Source organism: Sinocyclocheilus anshuiensis, unplaced genomic scaffold (assembly GCF_001515605.1).
Source record: "Sinocyclocheilus anshuiensis isolate Anshui unplaced genomic scaffold, SAMN03320099.WGS_v1.1 scaffold471, whole genome shotgun sequence".
NCBI lineage: Eukaryota > Metazoa > Chordata > Actinopteri > Cypriniformes > Cyprinidae > Sinocyclocheilus > Sinocyclocheilus anshuiensis.
This window is the reverse complement of record NW_015549588.1, coordinates 426,947-449,948: the sequence shown is the minus strand read 5'-3', so window position 1 is coordinate 449,948 and position 23,002 is coordinate 426,947. Positions and strand designations below refer to the sequence as shown.

The 23,002-nt window shown below is 34.1% G+C and overlaps 1 protein-coding gene across 6 annotated transcripts in view; it reads right to left on the bottom strand.

Moving 5' to 3' along the window:
- Positions 1–23,002, bottom strand: part of LOC107657998 (type II inositol 3,4-bisphosphate 4-phosphatase-like) — a 175,434-nt gene that overhangs the window by 67,077 nt on the left and 85,355 nt on the right. For all 6 annotated transcript variants that reach the window (XM_016446372.1, XM_016446371.1, XM_016446370.1 and 3 more), the window contains 2 exons: positions 17,746–17,876; positions 4,784–4,888 (listed from right to left, as the gene is read on the bottom strand). In XM_016446372.1, coding sequence (XP_016301858.1) covers positions 4,784–4,888; positions 17,746–17,876 — 236 coding nt within the window. The remainder of the gene's footprint in view (positions 1–4,783; positions 4,889–17,745; positions 17,877–23,002) is intronic.

The window sequence follows — 23,002 nt, the reverse complement described above, 5'->3', positions numbered from 1 at the left end:
TCTGTTTTTTTTTTTTTTTATATATATATATATATATATATATATATATATATATATATATATATATATTATTGTAAACTTTTAAGCATTTTAAATCAATTACTGACCACAAATATAAAAGTGATATTTATAAAATGATTTTGGAAACATCCTTCCATCCTCACAGTTGACATGTTTCCCAGTTGCTGTGAATCCTGTTATTCTGATATGCATCTTGTCCAATTAGGTGTGAGTGTCCTGCTGGGCTGTCATTTCCTCATTTAGTCGTCTCAGTGCACGTCTGCACCTGTCAACATCTCCCCGCTGACCCCTCACTGACTGCAGCGCACCTGCCACCGGGACGCATGTGTGAAACGGAGCATCAGAGGGCGGCTGGGCCAAACGCACTCTGCTAATAGGGTGCTGTACTGATCGGTGAGACCACCGTGCTCTGTAGGGCTGTCAAAAAATTTTTTGAATTTCGAATATTCGTCGAATTTAAAATAAAAATCCACATTCGAATGCAAAAACGTTGCATTCAAATTTTACACATGAGACGCGATGACGATGCAAGTGTCATTGCATTTTAATGTTTTTGTTAACCTATCCAGTTGAAGCCACTAGATGTGGCACTGCTGCGTTGTTAATTACAAATATTGTGGGAAAAGAGAGCATCAATGCGGAGAAGATCTTGTTTACGTCAAAATTTGAATGTTTTTGTTAACCTATCCAGTTGAAGCCACTAGATGCGGCGCTGCTGCGTTGTTAATTACAAATGTTGCGTGAAAAGAGAACATCAATGCGAAGAAGACCTTGTTTACGTCAAAACTGTAACCAAGCCATTCACACAGAACGCATATTTTGCGCATTTTCTATCACCGTTGCACTCGCGTCACGCACAAAAGAGCCGCATGTTTAGAAAACCATGTAAAATTAATGCAAGTTCAACTTTGAAAAAAACATGTCTCGAGACTTTATTGCGGGTTTTTTCCCATCCCACTGCATCTCATGTTTTTAAATGAAAAATGTACTCTGTGTGATTGGTTTTCGGCCCTTTGTATTAAACTATGCATACATACATGATGCTGTTTTGTTTATAGTTGTTTAAGCAACTTAATTATAATTGGTTATAAACATTATTTTAAACACTTTTTTCACAGATAGTCTGTTTTCTTATGTTTCGAGTACGTGCATTAGTAATATTTTGCTCGATGCGCCCTCTTGTGGCCTCAGGAGAGAAGCCAAAAGTTTTTCTTCACCCTAACTTAAATTATGCCTTTTAAATTCGAATATAATTCGAATTTTGATAATGTTTAAGTAAAAAATTCGAATTTAGTTTTTCAGCCATTTTGACAGCCCTAATGCTCTGCTTCCCACACCAAAATAAACAGCCAGACTCATGCTACACAGAGAGGGTGTGTGCTGTGCAGAATTACTTTAAAGGGTTAGTTCACCCAAAAATGAAAATTGGCTTGTGTTTTACTCACCCTCGAAGCATCCTAGGTGTATATGACTTCCGCAGGAACGGCTTCCGCGTATGACAGAAAACGGAAGTGAGAGAAATGTGTTTATTACGTTTGAAATATGGATATTTTTCTTACAAAAACACATGGATTCGCTACAGGAGGCCTTTATTCACCCCCAGGAGCCGTGTGAGGAACGTTTTATTATGGATGCGCAGCTTTATTTGACGACTTGTGGACTGTTCAACTGCAAAACCCGCTGACTGCAATGATAGAGCATGGAATAGCCAGGACAATTTTTAATATAACTCCGACTGGATTCGTCTGAAAGAAGAAAGTCATATACACCTAGGATGCTTTGAGGGTGAGTAAAACATTAGCCAATTTTCATTTTTGGGTGAACTAACCCTTTAACTAGACTAGTACTGCAGTATACAGTATGTGTACTGTGCACAGTAGGCATTGCATACCTGCATTTATCAATTCATATAGCCTACATGGCATATAATATATACTCTGCATTCTTCTGATCTCTTCAGTTTAATATACTGTATGCAAATGTAGCCAAGAAAGACTCACATTTGAAACATTATCAGCGCTCTAAAGAAGTTACAAACTGAACTAATTATCTGACCAGTTGTGTTGTGAGCAGACAAAGAAATAAGATAAACTAAAAATAAAAAAAATGAATTAAATAAATTCATGAATAAATAAATAATGCTAGGTTCAGTTTCATCAACTAAATTAAAACTACAAAAATAAATATTGCATTTTTGAAATAGTGTCAGGATAAATTATATTTCCAAAATGGATATTATTATATTATTTTTCTCTACAGTCATTCATTAATGTAATATACAACATTATTTCCTGTTACAAAAAAAGGAAAATGTTTTTATTTAAAATAAGTAGAAAAAGTACTACTATGTCCATACTTTACAATTAAAACAATAAACGAACAAACGAACAAATAAATCACCATATTACTCTAATTAATAATTCAGTGTATGTATTAAGCATACCTGCATTTACCATTTTGTGAAGAATATATGACACAACATACCGTATCCCACAAAGCATTTGATCCTACATTTCCAAAGTGATGTATAAACCGAAAAATGTATATATATATATATATACAGTGGGTACGGAAAGTATTCAGACCCCCTTAAATTTTTCACTCTTTGTTATATTGCAGCCATTTGCTAAAATCCAACTCGTGTTTTTAAATGAAAAATGTACTCTGTGTGATTGGTTTTCGGCCCTTTGTATTAAACTATGCATACATACATGATGCTGTTTTGTTTATAGTTGTTTAAGCAACTTAATTATAATTGGTTATAAACATTATTTTAAACACTTTTTTCACAGATAGTCTGTTTTCTTATGTTTCGAGTACGTGCATTAGTAATATTTTGCTCGATGCGCCCTCTTGTGGCCTCAGGAGAGAAGCCAAAAGTTTTTCTTCACCCTAACTTAAATTATGCCTTTTAAATTCGAATATAATTCGAATTTTGATAATGTTTAAGTAAAAAATTCGAATTTAGTTTTTCAGCCATTTTGACAGCCCTAATGCTCTGCTTCCCACACCAAAATAAACAGCCAGACTCATGCTACACAGAGAGGGTGTGTGCTGTGCAGAATTACTTTAAAGGGTTAGTTCACCCAAAAATGAAAATTGGCTTGTGTTTTACTCACCCTCGAAGCATCCTAGGTGTATATGACTTCCGCAGGAACGGCTTCCGCGTATGACAGAAAACGGAAGTGAGAGAAATGTGTTTATTACGTTTGAAATATGGATATTTTTCTTACAAAAACACATGGATTCGCTACAGGAGGCCTTTATTCACCCCCAGGAGCCGTGTGAGGAACGTTTTATTATGGATGCGCAGCTTTATTTGACGACTTGTGGACTGTTCAACTGCAAAACCCGCTGACTGCAATGATAGAGCATGGAATAGCCAGGACAATTTTTAATATAACTCCGACTGGATTCGTCTGAAAGAAGAAAGTCATATACACCTAGGATGCTTTGAGGGTGAGTAAAACATTAGCCAATTTTCATTTTTGGGTGAACTAACCCTTTAACTAGACTAGTACTGCAGTATACAGTATGTGTACTGTGCACAGTAGGCATTGCATACCTGCATTTATCAATTCATATAGCCTACATGGCATATAATATATACTCTGCATTCTTCTGATCTCTTCAGTTTAATATACTGTATGCAAATGTAGCCAAGAAAGACTCACATTTGAAACATTATCAGCGCTCTAAAGAAGTTACAAACTGAACTAATTATCTGACCAGTTGTGTTGTGAGCAGACAAAGAAATAAGATAAACTAAAAATAAAAAAAATGAATTAAATAAATTCATGAATAAATAAATAATGCTAGGTTCAGTTTCATCAACTAAATTAAAACTACAAAAATAAATATTGCATTTTTGAAATAGTGTCAGGATAAATTATATTTCCAAAATGGATATTATTATATTATTTTTCTCTACAGTCATTCATTAATGTAATATACAACATTATTTCCTGTTACAAAAAAAGGAAAATGTTTTTATTTAAAATAAGTAGAAAAAGTACTACTATGTCCATACTTTACAATTAAAACAATAAACGAACAAACGAACAAATAAATCACCATATTACTCTAATTAATAATTCAGTGTATGTATTAAGCATACCTGCATTTACCATTTTGTGAAGAATATATGACACAACATACCGTATCCCACAAAGCATTTGATCCTACATTTCCAAAGTGATGTATAAACCGAAAAATGTATATATATATATATATACAGTGGGTACGGAAAGTATTCAGACCCCCTTAAATTTTTCACTCTTTGTTATATTGCAGCCATTTGCTAAAATCATTCAGTTTTTCTTTTTTAATAAATCTGCAAAAATGTCAACGATTCTGTGTTTTTCTGTCAATATGGGGTGCTGTGTGTATATTAATGAGGAAAAAAAATTTACTTAAATGATTTTAGCAAATGGCTGCAATATAACAAAGAGTGAAAAATTTAAGGGGGTCTGAATACTTTCCGTACCCACTGCATATATATATATATATATATATATATATTAATTACAAATAAAAATTATCATTAATAATAAATACAAATATATGAATATAAAACTTACTAAATATATACTAATATTTTTATTTAAAATATTATAAAGACAAAAGTAGCATGTTACTCTTTAAAATATTTATTATGTAATAAGGCACGTTGTTTTATTTATTATTTATTTATACGCTAGTATTCGATTCTAAATCCAGCTGGAGAATGTAAAGAGAGGGAATAAGGAGGCATGAGATGCACCTGTTTTCCTTGGACACGTCACCCGCATTCTCTGTGTGTGCAGGTTGATGGGAATGAACTCCAGATATTTCTGGCCTTTGCTGCAGCTGGGCTTGAACGATGGACCTGGGAAAGATCACCAAAAGCCAAGCGTTTATATATAATCTGCTTTAGCCCTCGTTCAAGAACAAAACAAACACACAAACAGACAGATGAGCGCAAACACACAGCGGGGGCTCTGCCATCTGCTTCTATTGAATTACAGCCACACGCAAATACACCCCTTTATTGTTATTCTGACTCATATGTGTTGGTCGCGATGCATTATAGCGGCGTGTTTGAATGCATTCAAGTACAAAGCCATGACTTGATCAAATGAATACCACGTCGGTCTGATTAAATGAATAAAAAGAAGGCAATCAAACATCAATTGAAGGCGAGAGCCTGCATGCAAGGCCTTTCATTTAAACGTGTGAAGGTAACGGCTTTCATACATGCCTACTAATAAAGGATAAAAGAAGTCGTGGATGACCTTGAGTGACTGGAGCTGTAATAATGACCGCTCAGAGCTGCATATAAACACTGCAATCTGATTACAAATATCACTCTCCCAAATACCAGCTCATTTATTCTTAAATCCACAAAGCACAGGGTTTTGCTCAAATTATGCACCACCTGCTTCGTACAAAAACAACCCAATTAAAATCTTCAGAAACGGATACTGTAAGCCCCTATGGTGAAGCAAATATCGCCCAGCGACACACGGCGGGCTTTTGATCGCTTCAGTGTAATATATGCAAATATAGCCAACAAAGACTCTTTGAAACATTATCAGCGCTCGTAAGAACTTCCAAAATGAACTAATTATCTGACCAGTTGTGTTGTGAGCAGACAAAGAAATTAGAGGGGGGGAAAATGAACAATAAATAAATGATACATCAAATAGCATTGGGTTCATAAAATAAAATAAAGCTACAAAAAAATAATAATTTTGCATGTTTTTTTTTTTAATGATAATTAAGTATAATTCCCTCAAAATTCATATTATATTGTTATTATTCTTAATGGTCATTCCCATGCACGAACAATAAATAAATAAAAGTAAAACGTTCTATTATTATTCTCAATGGTCATTCTCAGTCACTAACAAATAAATAAATAAATACATGTAAAACTTTATATTATATTATTATTCTCAATGGTCACTTATTACTTTTATTTAAATTTTCCATATTACAAAAAATAACAATACAACAACACTACTATGCAATAATACTTTACATGCATTTTTAAAATGTAAACAATAAACAATTATTTTAAACAAAAACAAACAAATATTATTTGGTGGGAAGCTGAAAATGACAATAATAGGCTTCATTTTGAGTGTCATATAGTGTGTGAGCACTTCAAGAGTAGCAGCACATTTTCAATCAACACCAAAAGCACAAATGGACTCTTTAGAGAGAGTGAAGAGCTGTGATAATTAAAGGCTCTGTGCTTTAAACACATGTGAAGTTCACATCAATGAAAGGCTGTACAGTACACCACTGCTGCTGCTTACACAGCTCAATATCACTCAAATATAGACCAGACCTGCCAATGCCTCCACCAAATGCCCTTTTATTTACAACCGAACATACTGAGGAAGGGGAAAGTGAAGAAATAAAGAGCAGCATCCACACTGAAACATGACCTTTGCCAAAACGTTTTATCATCGCTGTATGTTTGACCCTTGTTAAGCTGAAAATATACATGCTGAAACATTTAACAAGGCATAAATTCACTCCACCTCCACAGCATCATGTCGGGTGGGTAGAAAGAAAAAGAAAGAAAAACACTGGTACGGAAAAAATAAACAGCATGAACCCAAATTACAGTGCTTTATATAATTGGATTAGTTTAATGCAGTCACTGTAATTAAGATAAGCACTGCCCTAAAAAAAAAAAAAAATTTAATTAAATAATTATTTGACATATATTAACAATATCAAGAATCGAATTAGAGTTTTACATAATTTTATTTAGTGTAAATTTAAATACATGTTTAATGCAATCACCATAATTAAAATTCGGATAAGTACTGCTCTGATTCCTAAAAAAAAAATAATAATAAAAATAAAATTAAAATAATTATTTGACATATATTAACAATATCAAGAATCGAATTAGAGTGTTTTATATAATTTTATTTAGTGTAAATTTAAATACATGTTTAATGCAATCACCGTAATTAAAATTCGGATAAGTACTGCTCTGATAAAATAAAATAAAATAATAAAAAAATAAAATAAAATAAAATAAAAAATAAAATAAAAATAAAATGTTTAAAATCTCAGAAATATGGCAGACTGTTGAAGTAAAATGCATTGCAAACTGTGTTTCGTGTTGTACAGAAAATAAAAATGCATTATGAAAGTTTTTTTGTGTACTTAAATAACTAAAATACATTATAAATAAATAAAGTGACAGGCCTTTTTTATAGATATTACAATTTTAAATATGAAAAGTCAGAAATGTGTCAGATTGTGAAAGTAAAATACATTACAAAATGTGTTTCATGTTGATTTTAACTACTTTAAATTAAGAGTCGTTTGTAGCCTGGAAAACTACAGTTTCGAAGCAACCCACTTCATGTAAAACAAAACCGCTTTTATTAGGCCACTCATAAGTCTGGAGTCTTACTCTCATGTGTACGTGCATCATTTAAAACCTATTTCTCAAAAGCACTCCTCATACTCTGTGTAAAGCTTGGTAACGAGGACAGAATGGCTGAGATCACTTGCGGATAGTGCTCGTCAGTCAGACAGATGTGCTCTCTCCTGGGACACGGGTTAATGGAGGCGGGCCGGCCAGGCGTGGCGGAAGAATTAGCCCCATCACACACACCATCTGCCCACGCAGCTGCTGCCCAGGGAACCCCCGCAAAACTCATTTCAGAAGTGACTAAAACCTTATTCTATACATCACACTAACAATATAGCACAATACAGTTATTTTTGTTGTATATTTAGTCCAAAAATGATTCGTGTTTTTGAGTGCATGTGTTAATGCCTCTTTATTAACAATCAACACACTCTCGTGGCAGTTCATAACTATTTTACATTCAGGCGAGTTAGTGTCTAATTTGTATAAATTTGTACTTTTGTATTTTTTTTCATACAATTAGGTTTAGGGTTGGACCTTCATGCTTGCGTTTTTTTTTTATCATACATTTACAATATGATTCACATAATACGAATTCACTCAAAACTAGGGATGTAACGATTCACTCAACTCACGATTCGATGCAATTATGAACTTTAATATGCGTTATACAGAGGCAAGATGAAAAGAAAAAATACCATCTAAACTTTTCTAAAGACAGTAAGTTCCTCTCAGACATACATTCATATAAACTCCTACACCTAAATGAATCGCGATTTGTTTAGCATCTCGACCGACTTGAATCGTCACATATTTGAATCGATTTTCAACCGGCTCACGGTTAATCGTTACATCCCTACTCAAAACTCATACAATGTGAATCCAGTTAGTGAAATACTTTACAAACAAAAGATACTTCATTTTATTTGATTATTTATTCTTTGTTTTGGGAACCTGAGGAATGCAAACCAGAAGATAATTTTCATACCAAATGAATGACACATTTCATATTATATAAAAATTCAAAATGGATCCGACTTTTAATTCTGATCGGATAAGCTACATTAAGAGTTGATAAAGTTATATATTCAAATTGTGTCCAATTTTTCAAAATTTCAAGTAAAATATGGAAATCATCCTGTGGCGTGATAATGACATAATTTATGAATTACAGAAATATATCAATATAAACAAAACAACTGACTATTTAGGGTCTGTGATCATCATAAATATACATACTTGCATTTAAATTTGTGTTTAAAGATGTAAAAAAAAGTCTTCACTGTTACCTATCATAAAATTCATTTTGTCATTACTATCCATGAAAATATGTGAAATGATGCGTAAAATATGTAATATTTAAGATGCAGTGAATAACACAACGGACACTTTGCTATCCCATAATGCCTTGGAATCAAATTTAAAATGATGAATAAATGTGACCCTAGACCACAAAACCAGTCTTAAGTGTCAATTTTTCTTTTCTTTTCTTTTCTTTTCAAATTGTGATGTATACAACATCTGAAAGCTGAATAAATAAGCTTTCCATTGTTGTATGATTTACTAGGATAGGACAATATTTGGCCGAGATACAACTATTTGAATATCTGGAATCTGAGGGTGCAAAAAAATCTAAATATTGAGAAAATCGTCTTTAAAGCTGTCCAAATGAAGTCCTTAGCAATGCATATTACTAATAAAAAATTAAGTTTTGATATATTTACAGTAGGAAATGTACAAAATATCTTCCTGGAACATGATCTTTACTTAATATCCTAATGATTTTTGGCATAAAAGAAAAATCGATAATTTTGACCCATACAATGTATTTTTGGCTATTGCTACAAATATACCCGTGCTACTTATGACTGGTTTTGTGATCCAGGGTCACATATATAAAATAAGATGATGATTAAAAATGCCATGATGAATAAACGTACCAAGAAAGTTGCTCCTTGTGATTGAATTGCACTATTTAATGTTTTATTATTTATTTTTTTGTTGTCACAGGTCAAAGGCAAGCCTAGACGGAGGATGAAGTTTGTATGCACTGACTTAATAGAGAAATTAAAATAGAAAAATTAAGACACAGTGCTTGTCAAGCTTGTAAGTAGTACAAGTTATACCTTCCACTAATTAAACTTTGCTATATTATTTAAGTATTTCCATGCTAATTTATTCAGTGCAACACCTCCGCATAATAAAAATAGCATTAATAAACATAATAAGTAAATGCTTTATTGATTTGTGTGGATGCAGCATATGGGAGTCTGCTGAATAACAGCTGAATACCTAGAAATATCCTGCGGTGAGAGACTACAAATCTTCGAAATAATCTGTCACACTGCAGGACTAAAGAACCAGTCGAGGCGAAAAGTGATGCATCTACAAACTACCTTGAAAAAAGGTTTATGTCTGTTTGTCAGCTACGCAAACACAAACACACTTGGTCTCTTTTCTGTAAGAAAGCCAGCAGTCTCATTATTTCTGTTCCTCTCTGACTGTTTTTCCCTCATAAGATCTCCTTCTCGGCTACAGAAGCGCATAATGATGAGAGTTCAGACATTTTGCCTGGCTTCCATTAAATGCTCTTCTCAGAAATACTGAGGAAAAAGTCCCAGGTCCACCATAGAGCCTAGAAAGCACAAGCGGCATGACGATACGCGCTAAACACACAGCTAGCTATTGGCACAGAAGCCCTTGACTGCTTCAGCTTCGCTGTAGGTCTCTTGTGCCAAGCGTTTTCAGGGTTTTCCTCCCATCAGACAGGCACCAGAGTCCCAGGGCAACAGCAGCAGGAGTAGGTTGTGGTGTCTGCGGCTTGCAGGCTCGTACAGCGCAGACTGTCTGTGGCTTTTGCAGCGGTTCTGGGGAACAAATCAGCATCTGTTTTTATGCTTACATGAGACAGCTAAAGCCAACAAAGAACAAACAGTGCTGCTAAAAATGTCATTTCTGGGAATTTTCTCACCCTGATGTTGTTACAAAACACTTCTGAGTTACTTTCTGCCATTGATTGCTGTTAAAGTTGAAATTATATTACACAGTCCAAGGTAAAAAGCACATTTTGATAAAAAAGAGAAAAGTTGGGAGGTTGCATAAAAGCTTAGCTCAGTAGCTTAGTACATATAAGATACATAAATGTTAGGGATGCACGATATTGGATTTTTGCCGATATCCGATATGCCGATATTTTTCAACTAATTTTGGTCGATACCTATACCAATATATTTCCTTTTGTTTGGAAAAAACACCAAGTCTCTCCTGTGCAGAAATTATATGCAAAATATTTTTAATTTTGGTTAGTTTTTAACAAGAACTTTGTTAGAATTAAATAAACAACAATGAAGGTTTTTTGACAGTACATTTAAGCTTTAACTATAGCCTAAATAAACTATATATCAATCACTGCATTTCCCCCCCCAGAAAGATGCAGTGTTAACCACATTTTAACATTTTATTTTAAGATTTAACATTTGTAGATGGTCTAAAGTAAAATTCAGAAAATCTTTTAGAGCTTATTGATGCTTGATTTGTTAAAAAAAAAAAAAAACATATTACACATTAATGAATAAATCAGTATATATAAAATAAATTTTCAAGTGTCATGTTTGATTTCTTTTCATGTAAGCTATAGCTTCTGACCTTTAAATCAAAACATACTCATTATTTTATGACATCAATTACTGCTTGATTTATTCAGAAACACAGTCTAAATGTTATTTTTGTAGGATATTTTACTTTTAATTTAATTAGAAGTAGGCCAACAGCCCCGCCTACAGATTAAAACTCTTTACCGATCGGGCATTAGGACTCGGGGAAGGCTGCCGCTGCACGTGCTTACTGTTTACTCTTATCACACACCGAACACATCATTCTGTACGTGCTTTCACAGATTAAATGCAGCGATCCAAAACAGTCAATCTAATCATCATTCAGACAAAACTTTGCTTCAAGAATGAGCCACACTGCTGACGTGATCTAATCATTAGCACACCCTGAGCACATGTGAGTTAATGTATTCCTCTTATAGGCAAGACATATCGGCATAAATTTGTCATATAGGGCCGATGCCGATATTTACATTTAAAGCCATTATCGGTCCGATAATATCGTGCATCCCTATTTTCATTTGTCTTAAGGTTCAATTTTTTTAATTTTGTACCCTGTTTTGTCCCACTTCTCAAGAATAAGTGTGTTCAAAAGTTTGAGGTTGGTAAGATTTAAAAAAAAAAAAAAAAAGTTTTTGAAAGAAATCTCTTCTGCTGACCAAGGATGCATTTATTTGATCTAAAAAACAGTGAAATATTATTACAATTTAAAATAAATATTTTCTATTTCAATACATAGAAAAATCTCATTTATTTCTGTGATCAAAGCTGAATATTTAGCATCATTACTCCAGTCTTCAGTCACATTATTGTTCAGAAATCATTCTAATACGCTGATTTACTGCTCAAGAAAGTAGTATTTTATTCTGATTATTATCAATGTTGAAAACATCTGTGTTGCGTCATATTTTTATATTTTTGTCAAAACCATTACACATTTTATTCAATTTAATGTATCCTTGCCAAATTAAAGTAAAAAAAAAAAAAAAAAACTTTTGAAAAACCTTTGAACAGTAGTGTATATACAATTTCATATGATATTTTATAGTGGTTTTATGTTGTTTTTTAGGAGCTTGATAGATGGACTGATTCACTATGCTACTGCTACTATATATATATATATATATACTGTATAAACAGATATTTAAAAATGTCTTTTTTTTGTGATCCACAGGAAAAGAAAACAGAATGTACATTTGCAGTAACACGAGGGTGAGTAAATGCTGAAGAAAAGAAAAACTCCTTTAAAGAAAAGTCCAGGAAGCTTCCTCACTTATTTTAATTACCCTCAACTTATTTCGTGACTCAATGCAGTCTTTGCTTGGATTTGTCTTACTTTGCTCTCTGTGATGGGCAGTGTTGGGATAGTTACTCAAATAATGTAATATATTACTCATTACTAGTTACTCATTTCAAAAGTAATATTGTTACTTTACTAATTACTTTCTGTCAACAATAATTAGTTACACAACTAGTTACATTACTTTTTCTTCACGCCCCACAGAAGTTGTAACTGTGTATCTTCCACATAAAATTCTAGTGATTGATAGTCACATTCAAGTAGAAGTGTTGTATTAATCTCATTAATTGTCATGTGTAGCTTGAAGCTAATTTTCATTTCTCCATTACCCATATACGATTAAATTTCATTAAGTTTGTAAGAAACTTTAAATTTCCAAGTCCTAATCCCTAATCCTCTTCTGTAAATGCAATATTTCAATCGGCTGAATCTACGCTTTTCTATATTCCAAGCTTGCCTGCTGCACTGGGGACATCACATGCATGTGCGAGTCGTGAAAATTATGAAAATAAATCTAGGAATTTATTTAAGATTTTAGAAAATCTAAGTGGGGTTGAGGCATCAAAAGCAACTAAGCTTGTTTTATGGATGGTAACTGTAATATTATTACTGAAATCTTATTAGTAATTAGTTACACTACTAGTTACTGCAAAAAGTAATATTATTACAGTAACTAAGTTACTAGTTACTGCCCAACACTGGTGATGGGGCGGGTGAGACTGAGGGTTTCTCCACCCCGGGCCACACAAACCCGCTGGAGGACTGACAAACAACAGGATTAGCTCCCAGTGCCTCTAATTCCACCGGCTGCAAACAATGCTAACACAAAATGATTAATTCATTAGTTAACACACTCTGAAGTACCCCGAGTCAGCCTTGTCTAATTAAAAATGAATTAAACGAAAGGGGAAAAAAACACCACAGAGCTTGTTTGTTTTTTTTTAGACCAGAGCCAAACGACTGCAATACCTGCCCTGAGGTGAAGAGGGCGGCGGGAGAACGGATCTGCCCTTTTGAGAAACGCCGGCTGAATCCAAACACTCTCTCGAGCCACAAGTTGCCAACCTTGTGATAACATTAGATATCAATAATTAATACTCTGCAGTGGCACTGCAGTGAGTGGATTATGACAACATCCCAGAGGACAGGAGAACATACACAGACACGATGGGTCCAGCAATCGGCTAATCCCTTAATACTGTCGACTCGTTTTTCTAGCATATTTTACAGCTCTCGTTTTTTAAAGCTTTAATATTTTAGCTGCAGTGCTTTAAAGGAGGATGAATTAGGGGGATGCTGAGGTTTTAGCATGATAACTGTACTGTCAGCATGGCAAAACACTCTCTAAATGCTCTAATACCCAAAGTAAAGTTTGTGTGGCTTTTAGACCATGGGTATTGGAGATTATTCATATGCTAGTGTACACGGATATATGCATTTTACTGCATTTTGTCCAATCAAGTGCTCTCAAGAATGTCTTTCATGCTAATGCTGCCTGCAGCCGATTAGCATGTATCAAATCATGGTACACGGCTGTGATGTAGGCTAACTAAACGCTAAAAAGAAGGGACCAGAAGAGACCAATGCCTTGTCCAAATACCCACACTTGCGGTCTAAGTGCGCAAGACTGTCCAGTGTCCTAAAAACGCCAAAGCGCAGTGCACTTAACGCACACTAAATCCACACTATCTAGAATACAGCTCCAGAGCGCTATTCGGGGCTTAGTGTATCCCATCATGCATCATGTTTTTAAATAAATCGTGAAATTTTTGCTGAGATCTCACGAGAAGTCATGGAAACCATTCCAATACAAGTTAAATATTAATATAATAATTAGATATAATTAGATATAATTACATAGAACTGTCTTTTCAACTACACAGTATTATTTCTGTCTTACAGTCATTCATATTATCACAGAAATACTGGGGTGAAAGTTTATAGTTCAGATATAAACATTGGTATCTATGGCAGCGATCAAAATAGAGCAAATCACCTTTTGAAAGTAACTACGCTTCAAATAACGTTTGTGTCAATTGCATTGTTTGAAAAGTGAAAAGTGACTTAAATGTATTTGTGATTGAGTGAATTATTCATTCAAGAGAATCGTTCAAAAACGCTGATTCATCCAGTAATGAAACAAGTGAAGTAGGTTTATGAGTGAGTCGCTGAATCATTGATTCAAACAACTTTTTCATAATTTTAATATTAAAAATTGGTGTATTAAATGTATTATATATACACTACCAGTCAAAAGTTTTTGAACCGTAAGATTTTTTATGTTTTTTAAAGAAGTCTCTTCTGCTCACCAAGCCTGCATTTATTTGATCCAAAGTACAGCAAAAACAGTACAATTTTGAAATATTTTTACAATTTAAAATAACTGCTTTCTATTTGAATATATTTTAAAATGTAATTTATTCCTGTGATCAAAGCTAAATTTTCAGCATCATTACTCCAGTCTTCAGTGTCACATGTTCCTTCAGAAATCATTCTAATATGCTGATTTGCTGCACAAAAAAAAACATTTATTATTACTGTTGAAAACAGTTGAGTAGATTTTTTTCAGGTTTCTTTGATATAAAGTTCAGAAGAACAGCATTTATCTGAAATAGAAATCTTTTGTAATATTATAAATGTCTTTATCGTACTTTTGATCAATTTTGCTAAATAAAAGTATTAATTTATATAATTGACCCCCACCCCCCCTCAAAGTTTTTTTTTTTTAAATACTGACTCCAAGTTTTTGAATGGTATAGTCATAGTGTATAATGTTACAAAAGCTTATTTCAGATAAATGCTGATCTTTCTATTCATCAAAGAATCCTGAAAAAATGTACTCAAGTGTTTTAAATTTTGATAAAAATAATAATAAAAAAAATTTTTCTTGAACAGCAATCAGCATATCAGAATGATTTCTGAAGGATCAAGTGACTGGAGTAATGATGCTGAAAATTCAGCTTTGATCACAGCAATAAATCACATTTTGAAATATATTCAAATAGAAAGCAGTTATTTTAAATTGTAAAAACAAATATTGTTTCACAATATTACTACTTTTGGTGTATTTTGGATCAAATAAATTCAGGAGGCATTGCTGGGCAGAAGAGAATTCTTTAAAAAACATAAAAAATCTTACTGTTCAAAAACTTTTGACTGGTAGTGTATATTAAAATGTATAATAATTTATTCAAATGAATTAAACACTTTTAAATAGACTGCAGCAATAATGTTTTGTCACACATTATTTTGCTTTGTTCAGAGTCGTGGGAGAATCGTGATCTCTATTTGAGACAAAAAAATCGTGATTCTCAATTTATCCAGAATCGTGCAGCTCTAACCGCAAGTGTGGGTATTTGGACAAGGGGCAAGTGACACACCATCCCACCTAAACCTGTTTTAGAAGAAATAAGTCCGCCTAGTGATTTCATGAGGCGTTCCCGTTGTTTTGCAAAATCTAATCGTGCATTAATCATGTCAGAAAGATTGTATTTTCGAGTTGAACACACATGAACGCCAGCACAAGTTTTAATTAAGAATAAAATAATTTCTTTAAGTGCTGAGTTTCCAAGTTGATAAAGTGTCAAAAAACACGGTGGACGCCGTGTTGACCGACAGAAAGCTGCTTGGTTTGCAAGTGTTTTCCCTGTGAGCAGCACTTTCTACATAGCTATATTAATGACAAAAGACAACAGATCTTTTTATCTGTGAAATTTTGCAAATATAAGAGCACCTTAAGACAAAAACACACCCGATGCACATTCTTTATTTTTCAATTTGTAGAAATAGAATTCAAAAATGTATTTTTTTTTGTAAAAATTTTACATCTTGCTCCAATGTATGTGACTTGAACACTTTGCAATCACGACTTCTCTACTCACACATATATGAACTTCCCAGGAGGACTTGAACGCACCATTAAGATGTCTTCGAGGACTACGCTTTTTTGTATGATAAATTCAGCCTGTGTATTTAAAGACAGAAATGAGTTATTTTAGGGTAATTAAAAAGCAACCTAAAAATAACCATTAAAGAATGTTGTGCATTAGTATTAGCTTTTATTAGGTTGTCACAAAAACCTCCCTGCAATGTTCTGTGAACGTTAGTTAATGATTATAAAAAAAAACTATACAATGTTTTACAGCAGTACAGAGCCTTTTATGAGAATCAATCTACAAATAACTGACTAGTTTGAATCTCTGCTGGCATAGAAACAAATGTATCATTGGTAAAACAAAAATGACACACTTCCCCTTTAAGATTCGTTAAAGAACACAACTCCTGAAGTGAAAACTCATTTTATGCTGGAACTCGTTTTAAGTTGTTTTTCTGAACAACAAGTCAGATTACAAAAAAATATATATAAAATACACAGTCCCTGGTATCAAGGGAAAAAGGGAAGATGGGAGCGGCTGAGAGGGAGCAGGGCGTCTGCTACACGGCAAACAAGATTAGAGACCGATGTAGCAGCTGGACACTCATGGGCTGTCGAGAGGCAGAACAACCTGAGATCTCGCAGTATCTCCTCTCCTCCTTCAGGGACGGACACGTCAACACCGTTCAGCTGGCAAAACACAAGCCTGCACAATTTCATCTCTGAATATAAGCCTCGGTAATGGGTCGATCGGTCAGGCAGATCAGTTTTTTCATCCCGTCACGGCTGATTAGAAGGCCAAGATCATCAATGACTATTTTTGCTTGGTGTGAGGTGCGACACAGCTGACAAATACTGGCTTTCTGTGCTCCGTTTTATTTTTCCTCCAACAATATGGATCATACTAGAGCTGGGGCGAGATAATGGCATATACCGCATGACAGTAGCAATGTGTCAACTGGTAGAGACATATAACGCTTACATGGCCATCGCTATTGCAAAATGCACTGCGGCAACGTCTTATTTGTCATTTTGGCTTATGTGCTTCTGAACAGCAGCATAAAATCACTCTTTTATCCATTTTTCAGTCGATTCAAGTTTAGTTGGCTGCATTGCTCCAGCACACAAAAATCAGGCAATGCATGCAGTCGCAACACTACAGTACGTCTTGTTATTATTGAAAGCGACAAATATGTGTTTACTGTGAACAAGCTTTATACAGGCTAATGCAATAGAAGGCAGCTTTAAAAGTGAACGCTTTCTGTATGATTGTTCCTCTACAACGTGCAATCATGCGAGTTTAACGTTGCATTGAATGTGACAGCTAACTGTGAGCTGCGTATGAAAATTTGATGAACTAAGAAATTGCTGGACACAAAAAAAATCATGGTTTTACAACCTGCACTGCTGATCAATTATGTGTGATGTCGCATGCAAATTGCGGAAACTGTTTGCATTGTATAAAGCCTCATGCATGCAAAATGAGAAAGACTGCATATTAAGTGCATGTGTGTGTGTAAGAGAGATCATGCTTCATTGCATCTGAAGCCTTTACCAGTAAGTTTCTCCAGCTCCGCCAGCGTGTTCTGGTATTCTTTGATGATCTGGTCGTAGCGAGAGATTACATCCTTCCGTAGGTTGTCCCAGTGTGGTGAGAGCTCTCCCAGATCTTTCAGCTCCTGTATCCTGTAGGAAACAACATAAATCGATCATCATGTTGGCTTGACTTACAGAATTCCCATATCAGGCTTCGGAACAGGCCCAAACTCACATAATCTTTCACTTGAAAACTTTCATACAATAACTGATATAGAGTATTTAAGCTGCCATATCACTAGCAAAACCTAACAACTAGCCTGCAACACACTAAGTAAGCCTAACAACATGTTAAAATATGCTAAGAACATGCTAGCAACATACTAAAACATGTTAACCAAATGCTAACAACAGGCTAAAACATATTAGAAATATGTTAAAACATGCAGGGAAAATGTTAAAATACTCTCAACATTTAGAATGTAAAGCATGTTTTAACATCAGTCTTACTAAAACATGAACATGTTCTACAAATGTTAGCAGTGTGTTAACCCTAACCCTCATGTGTTAAAACATAAGCAATGTCATACTAAAACATGTTAAAACATACTAGGATCATGCTAACAACTTGCTAAACCATGCTAGAAATGAGCTAACAACATGTAAAAACATATTAGTATTGTTAAAACATGCTAGAAACATGTTAAAACTAACTAAAAAAACATGTTAACAATGTGTTAAAATATGCTAGAGAAATACTAGTAATGTGCTAAAATGTAACAATTTGTTAAAACATGCTAGAAACATGTTAATCACATGGAAAAACATGTTAGCAATGTGCTAAAATACTGTATGCTAGAAAATGCTAGTAATGTGTAAAAATGTTATCAACATGTTAACAATTTGCCAAAATATGCTAGAAACATGCTAGCCACATGGTAAAACATGTTAGCAGTGTGTTAAAACATGTTAGAAACATTAAAACATGTTGACAATGTTAAAATATGTTAGAAATATATAGACACATGGTAAAACATGTTAGCAATGTGATAAATACTTAAAAAAAGTATTAAAGCATATTAGAAACATGCTAACAATGTTAAAATATGCTAGAAACAGCCATGGTAAAACATATAAGCAATGTGTGAAAATATGTTCAAAACACATTAAAACATACTAGAAACATGCTAACAATGTTAAAATATGCTAGAAACATGCTAGCCACATGGTAAAACATGTTAGCAGTGTGTTAAAACATATTAGAAACATTAAAATATACAAGAAACATGTTAACAATGTTACAATACACTAGAAAAAATGCTTGTAACATGTTAACCACTTGCTAAAACATGCTAGAACATTGCAAAACATTAGCAATGTGCTAAAACATGCTAAGGAGATGTAAAAACGTTGGAAGTATGCTAGCAACTTGTTAAAACAACAGCAATGTGCTAAAACATGTAGCAACACTTACTTCCTCTGAGTAAAACCTTCAAAATTCAAGCTTTTAAAGTTATTTTAAACTTTCAGACAAGTGTATCTTTAAACTTTACTCATCTAGTTATTGTTACTGTTCCTGTTTAACATCCAAAAGTCTGAGAGCACTAGCGGATTTCTACTCTGCATTCAAAATGCTAATTTATGCTGTAATGAAAGCAGCACTGGAGCATACTTGATCAAAACCTGATGATCATGTTCTCCTGCATGATTTGAGATGTAGAGCATCTCGAGCTTCAATGCAAGCAAGAACATCTGAATTACTGGCATATTTTAGGTTTTCATAAGCATTTTACACTCACTCTGACCATTTTTTTTGCTGTTCTAACTTTACGACTTCTATGAAAACATGTGACACTCGTGATCTGTGGGTTCACTGTCGGATCTGTTATAGTTTTAACTGCTGCATCCTTCAATAACACTTAGATAGATTAATCAAACACACAAGCTCGCGAATGTGCCCTTCAAACTTCTAAGATCAGACTGAAACAATCAGTATTTTTATTGTTAAAAATAAGCTTCAAATAGGGATGCACCGAATGTTCGGCAACCGAAATTATTCGGCCGAAAATAGCAAAAAAAAAGCTCTTTATATAATAAGCGAATAAGACAGAATAAATTGTACCGAACAATGATATGACGCGATCAAATAGAGGCGCGCACTAATGCAGCAAACATGACGGCAGTGTGGAAGCATTTAAAAGTGTCAGAGAAAGACGCAAAAATCATTACAAGCACCGACAGCGAGAAACTGTTTAGTACTGCATCTCATGTCTCCGATGAGAAGAGGAAGGGGTGGTTGTTTCTGGTTACTGTATGATGACTGAAATCGCGAAATGCCCCTAAACAATTAAATAAACTGCAGAACGTTGTGTTTTCTAATACACGCACGAATTGCATGTATTCAAACAGCGCTGCATTTCAAAGTCCAAAGCGCGAGGAAAATCTGCGCTAAAATAGTGTTACTCGTCAGTTGCTCAGTAACAATTTTATTAATTTTTACAAAGCATGTGACAATCTGATACGTGCAACAAACGTCTTCCCAAATTCGTAATGAAAATCATTTCATTTCAATCAACAAAAAGAAGCACTGAGGTCTTCCTGTGGGTTTCTGCCAAAATAAAAGTTGAGAAAAACCAAGAACTCCATCAACATTAATAAATGTTATTATTGTAATTTTTACTGTTGTTCTGTAAAATAAAATAAAGTAAGACAATAATAATGATAATCATTATACCAGCTCTTACAACAGCTCTATTAATACATTTATTATAGCATTCACACATAGTGTTCAATCTGGGATCTGTAATATTTTCTAATGTTTTAAAAGAAGTCTCTTCTGCTCAGCAAGGCTGCATTTATTTGTACAGTAAAAAATACATGCCTGATTCAAGAAGGGGGTCTCAAAAATGGCCAAAAAATATTATTTGACTAACTTATTAATTTTAAGTTAAATTGTGTTTTATTGATATAATGTCTGCTAGAATGTTAAAAAATTTGCAGTGTTAAGTAAATATTTTTAAAGCACATTTTGGCTATTTAATTTATGCAATGGTGAAAAAAAATGGCAAAATGGGGGAAAAAAATGCGAAAAACCGTATTCGGTATTCAGCCTTCGGCCCAGTGTTTCATTTTGTTCGGCTTCGGCCAAGAATTTTCATTTCGGTGCATCACTAGCTTCAGCTCAACTTCACTAACATTTCTGACATCAAAAATTGCAGAAGTGATAAACGAGCCTTTTTTTGCTGCCTATTTTCAATAAATGTTTGGAGTTTTAAGTTCTGAATGTCACAGTACGTTTTCTCAAACCAAGAAACCAGTGAATTTCTCATCACATGGCCCCTTTAAATCTGTATATGAAGGGATTAAAAGCCACAAAACTCCAATTTTGCTTCCATTGGGCCTTTGAAAAGGGATCACAGACTATTTATGTCCCCTGGGGCAATTCAACGGGTGAAATTCACTCATTCAGTCTCATTCAATAGCATTTACGCATAGACTTTCTCTTTACGTGTCACGCTGAGAGGCTCTGTTGCTTGACTTACTGTGTATTGTGTCTTTATGTTGTCATGCGAGGTCTGCAGCGATTTGCTGCGTAACACTACGGTAGATTTAAATACGTTATCTCTCCATGCAGACTGACAGAGTCAAGTCTCATTAATAAAAGGCTCAGGAATCTTTAATTGTGGAGGGCATTTCCAAAGGGAACAATGATTAATTTTCATGTAAATTCAAAGTCTCTGTGATACTTTAATAATAATTTCAGAAATGTGATTAGCATCTTCAAAAGGAGCCAAAGGTGACAAGAGCTGCAGAAATGAAAGAAATGAGCAGAACAGAGCGATTATTGTTTCTATTGAAAGGTAAGAGCAGTGTTTTTTTTTTCTTCATAATTCAGCATCTTATTCTCATTTTAAAGCCAAAGTATGTCGTTTCTGTGCCACTAACATCACTAAACTGAAAATGATTAATGTTCGCTTTTTAATACATGAACATCTACAGTATGTGCACAATTACATTTAGCAAGATTCATAAAAAGAAAACGGTTTTATTCATAAATTGATAAAAACTGACAATAAATAGATTTATAATATTACAAAATATTTCCATTTCAAATACAGTAAATGCTGTTGTTTTTTACATTCATCAAAGAATCCTGAAAAAAAAGTATCACAGTTTGCACAAAAATATGAAGCAGCAAAAGTGTTTTCAACATTGATAATAATGAGAAATGTTTTTGAGCAGCAAAACAGCATATTAGAATGGTTTCTGAATGATTATGTGACACTGAAGACTGGAGTAATGATGCTGAAAATTCAGCAATAACTTACATTTTACAATATATCCAAACAGAAAACAGTTATTTTTTATTGTAAAAATATTTCACAATTTTACAGTTTTTACTGTATATTTTGAGCAAATAAATGCGGCGAGCATAAGGGACTTCTTTCTAAAAATGTTTAAAAATCTTAACAACCCACAAAGTTTGAATAATGAATTTAGTTTATTTCTTAATATAGTGTTAAATGAACACACTTTTGTTAACCCAACCACATCCTAACCACGACTACAGTGTACAAACGTAATTTCTCATCTTAATTAAATGTGATTTAAGCACTGATTAAAGGGCCAAACACAATCCACAGTGTGTATCTGAAGTCTGAAATGTACATATGGGCACATACGGGTCCAGAAACACCACTGGTTAAAGTCCCCATGAAATCAAAATTAAATTTTTTTGGGTGTTCGTATCAATATGTTAGTCTTAAGGTTATCTATAAGGCAGTGTGCTCCAAAACAGTGACAAAATTCGCATTTAGAAGATATAAGCATTCAAAGCTTGCAGTTCGTCACTTCCGCCAAAACGGCTCAACGATTTTTTTGATGTCACATCGTACTTCATCTTCTCATCAAATCTTCTGACCAATCAAATGCTCTCTAGAATCCGAAGCGCCCCCCCCCTGCACTATAAAATAGACGCTGAAGTGGCTGAGATCGGTCACTTGTTCACAGTGTAGTATTTCCTGCACAGTGTAATATTTCCTGTACAGTGAATGGCTCGAAGTGCACAATGTAGGTGATAGGGAATGATTCAGACAGTGTAAATATGCTTTCGATTGGTGCAAAGGAGGTCTGGTTTCACGTTGTTTCACGCGAACCGCGGCAGCGCGCACAGTCTGATCCGGATTTTGGCTCCGGTCCAGAGACGCGATCGCACGGAGCGGATCATATGCGTGAGTCGGCATATATTAAAAACTTTTACAACTACACAGCCTCAG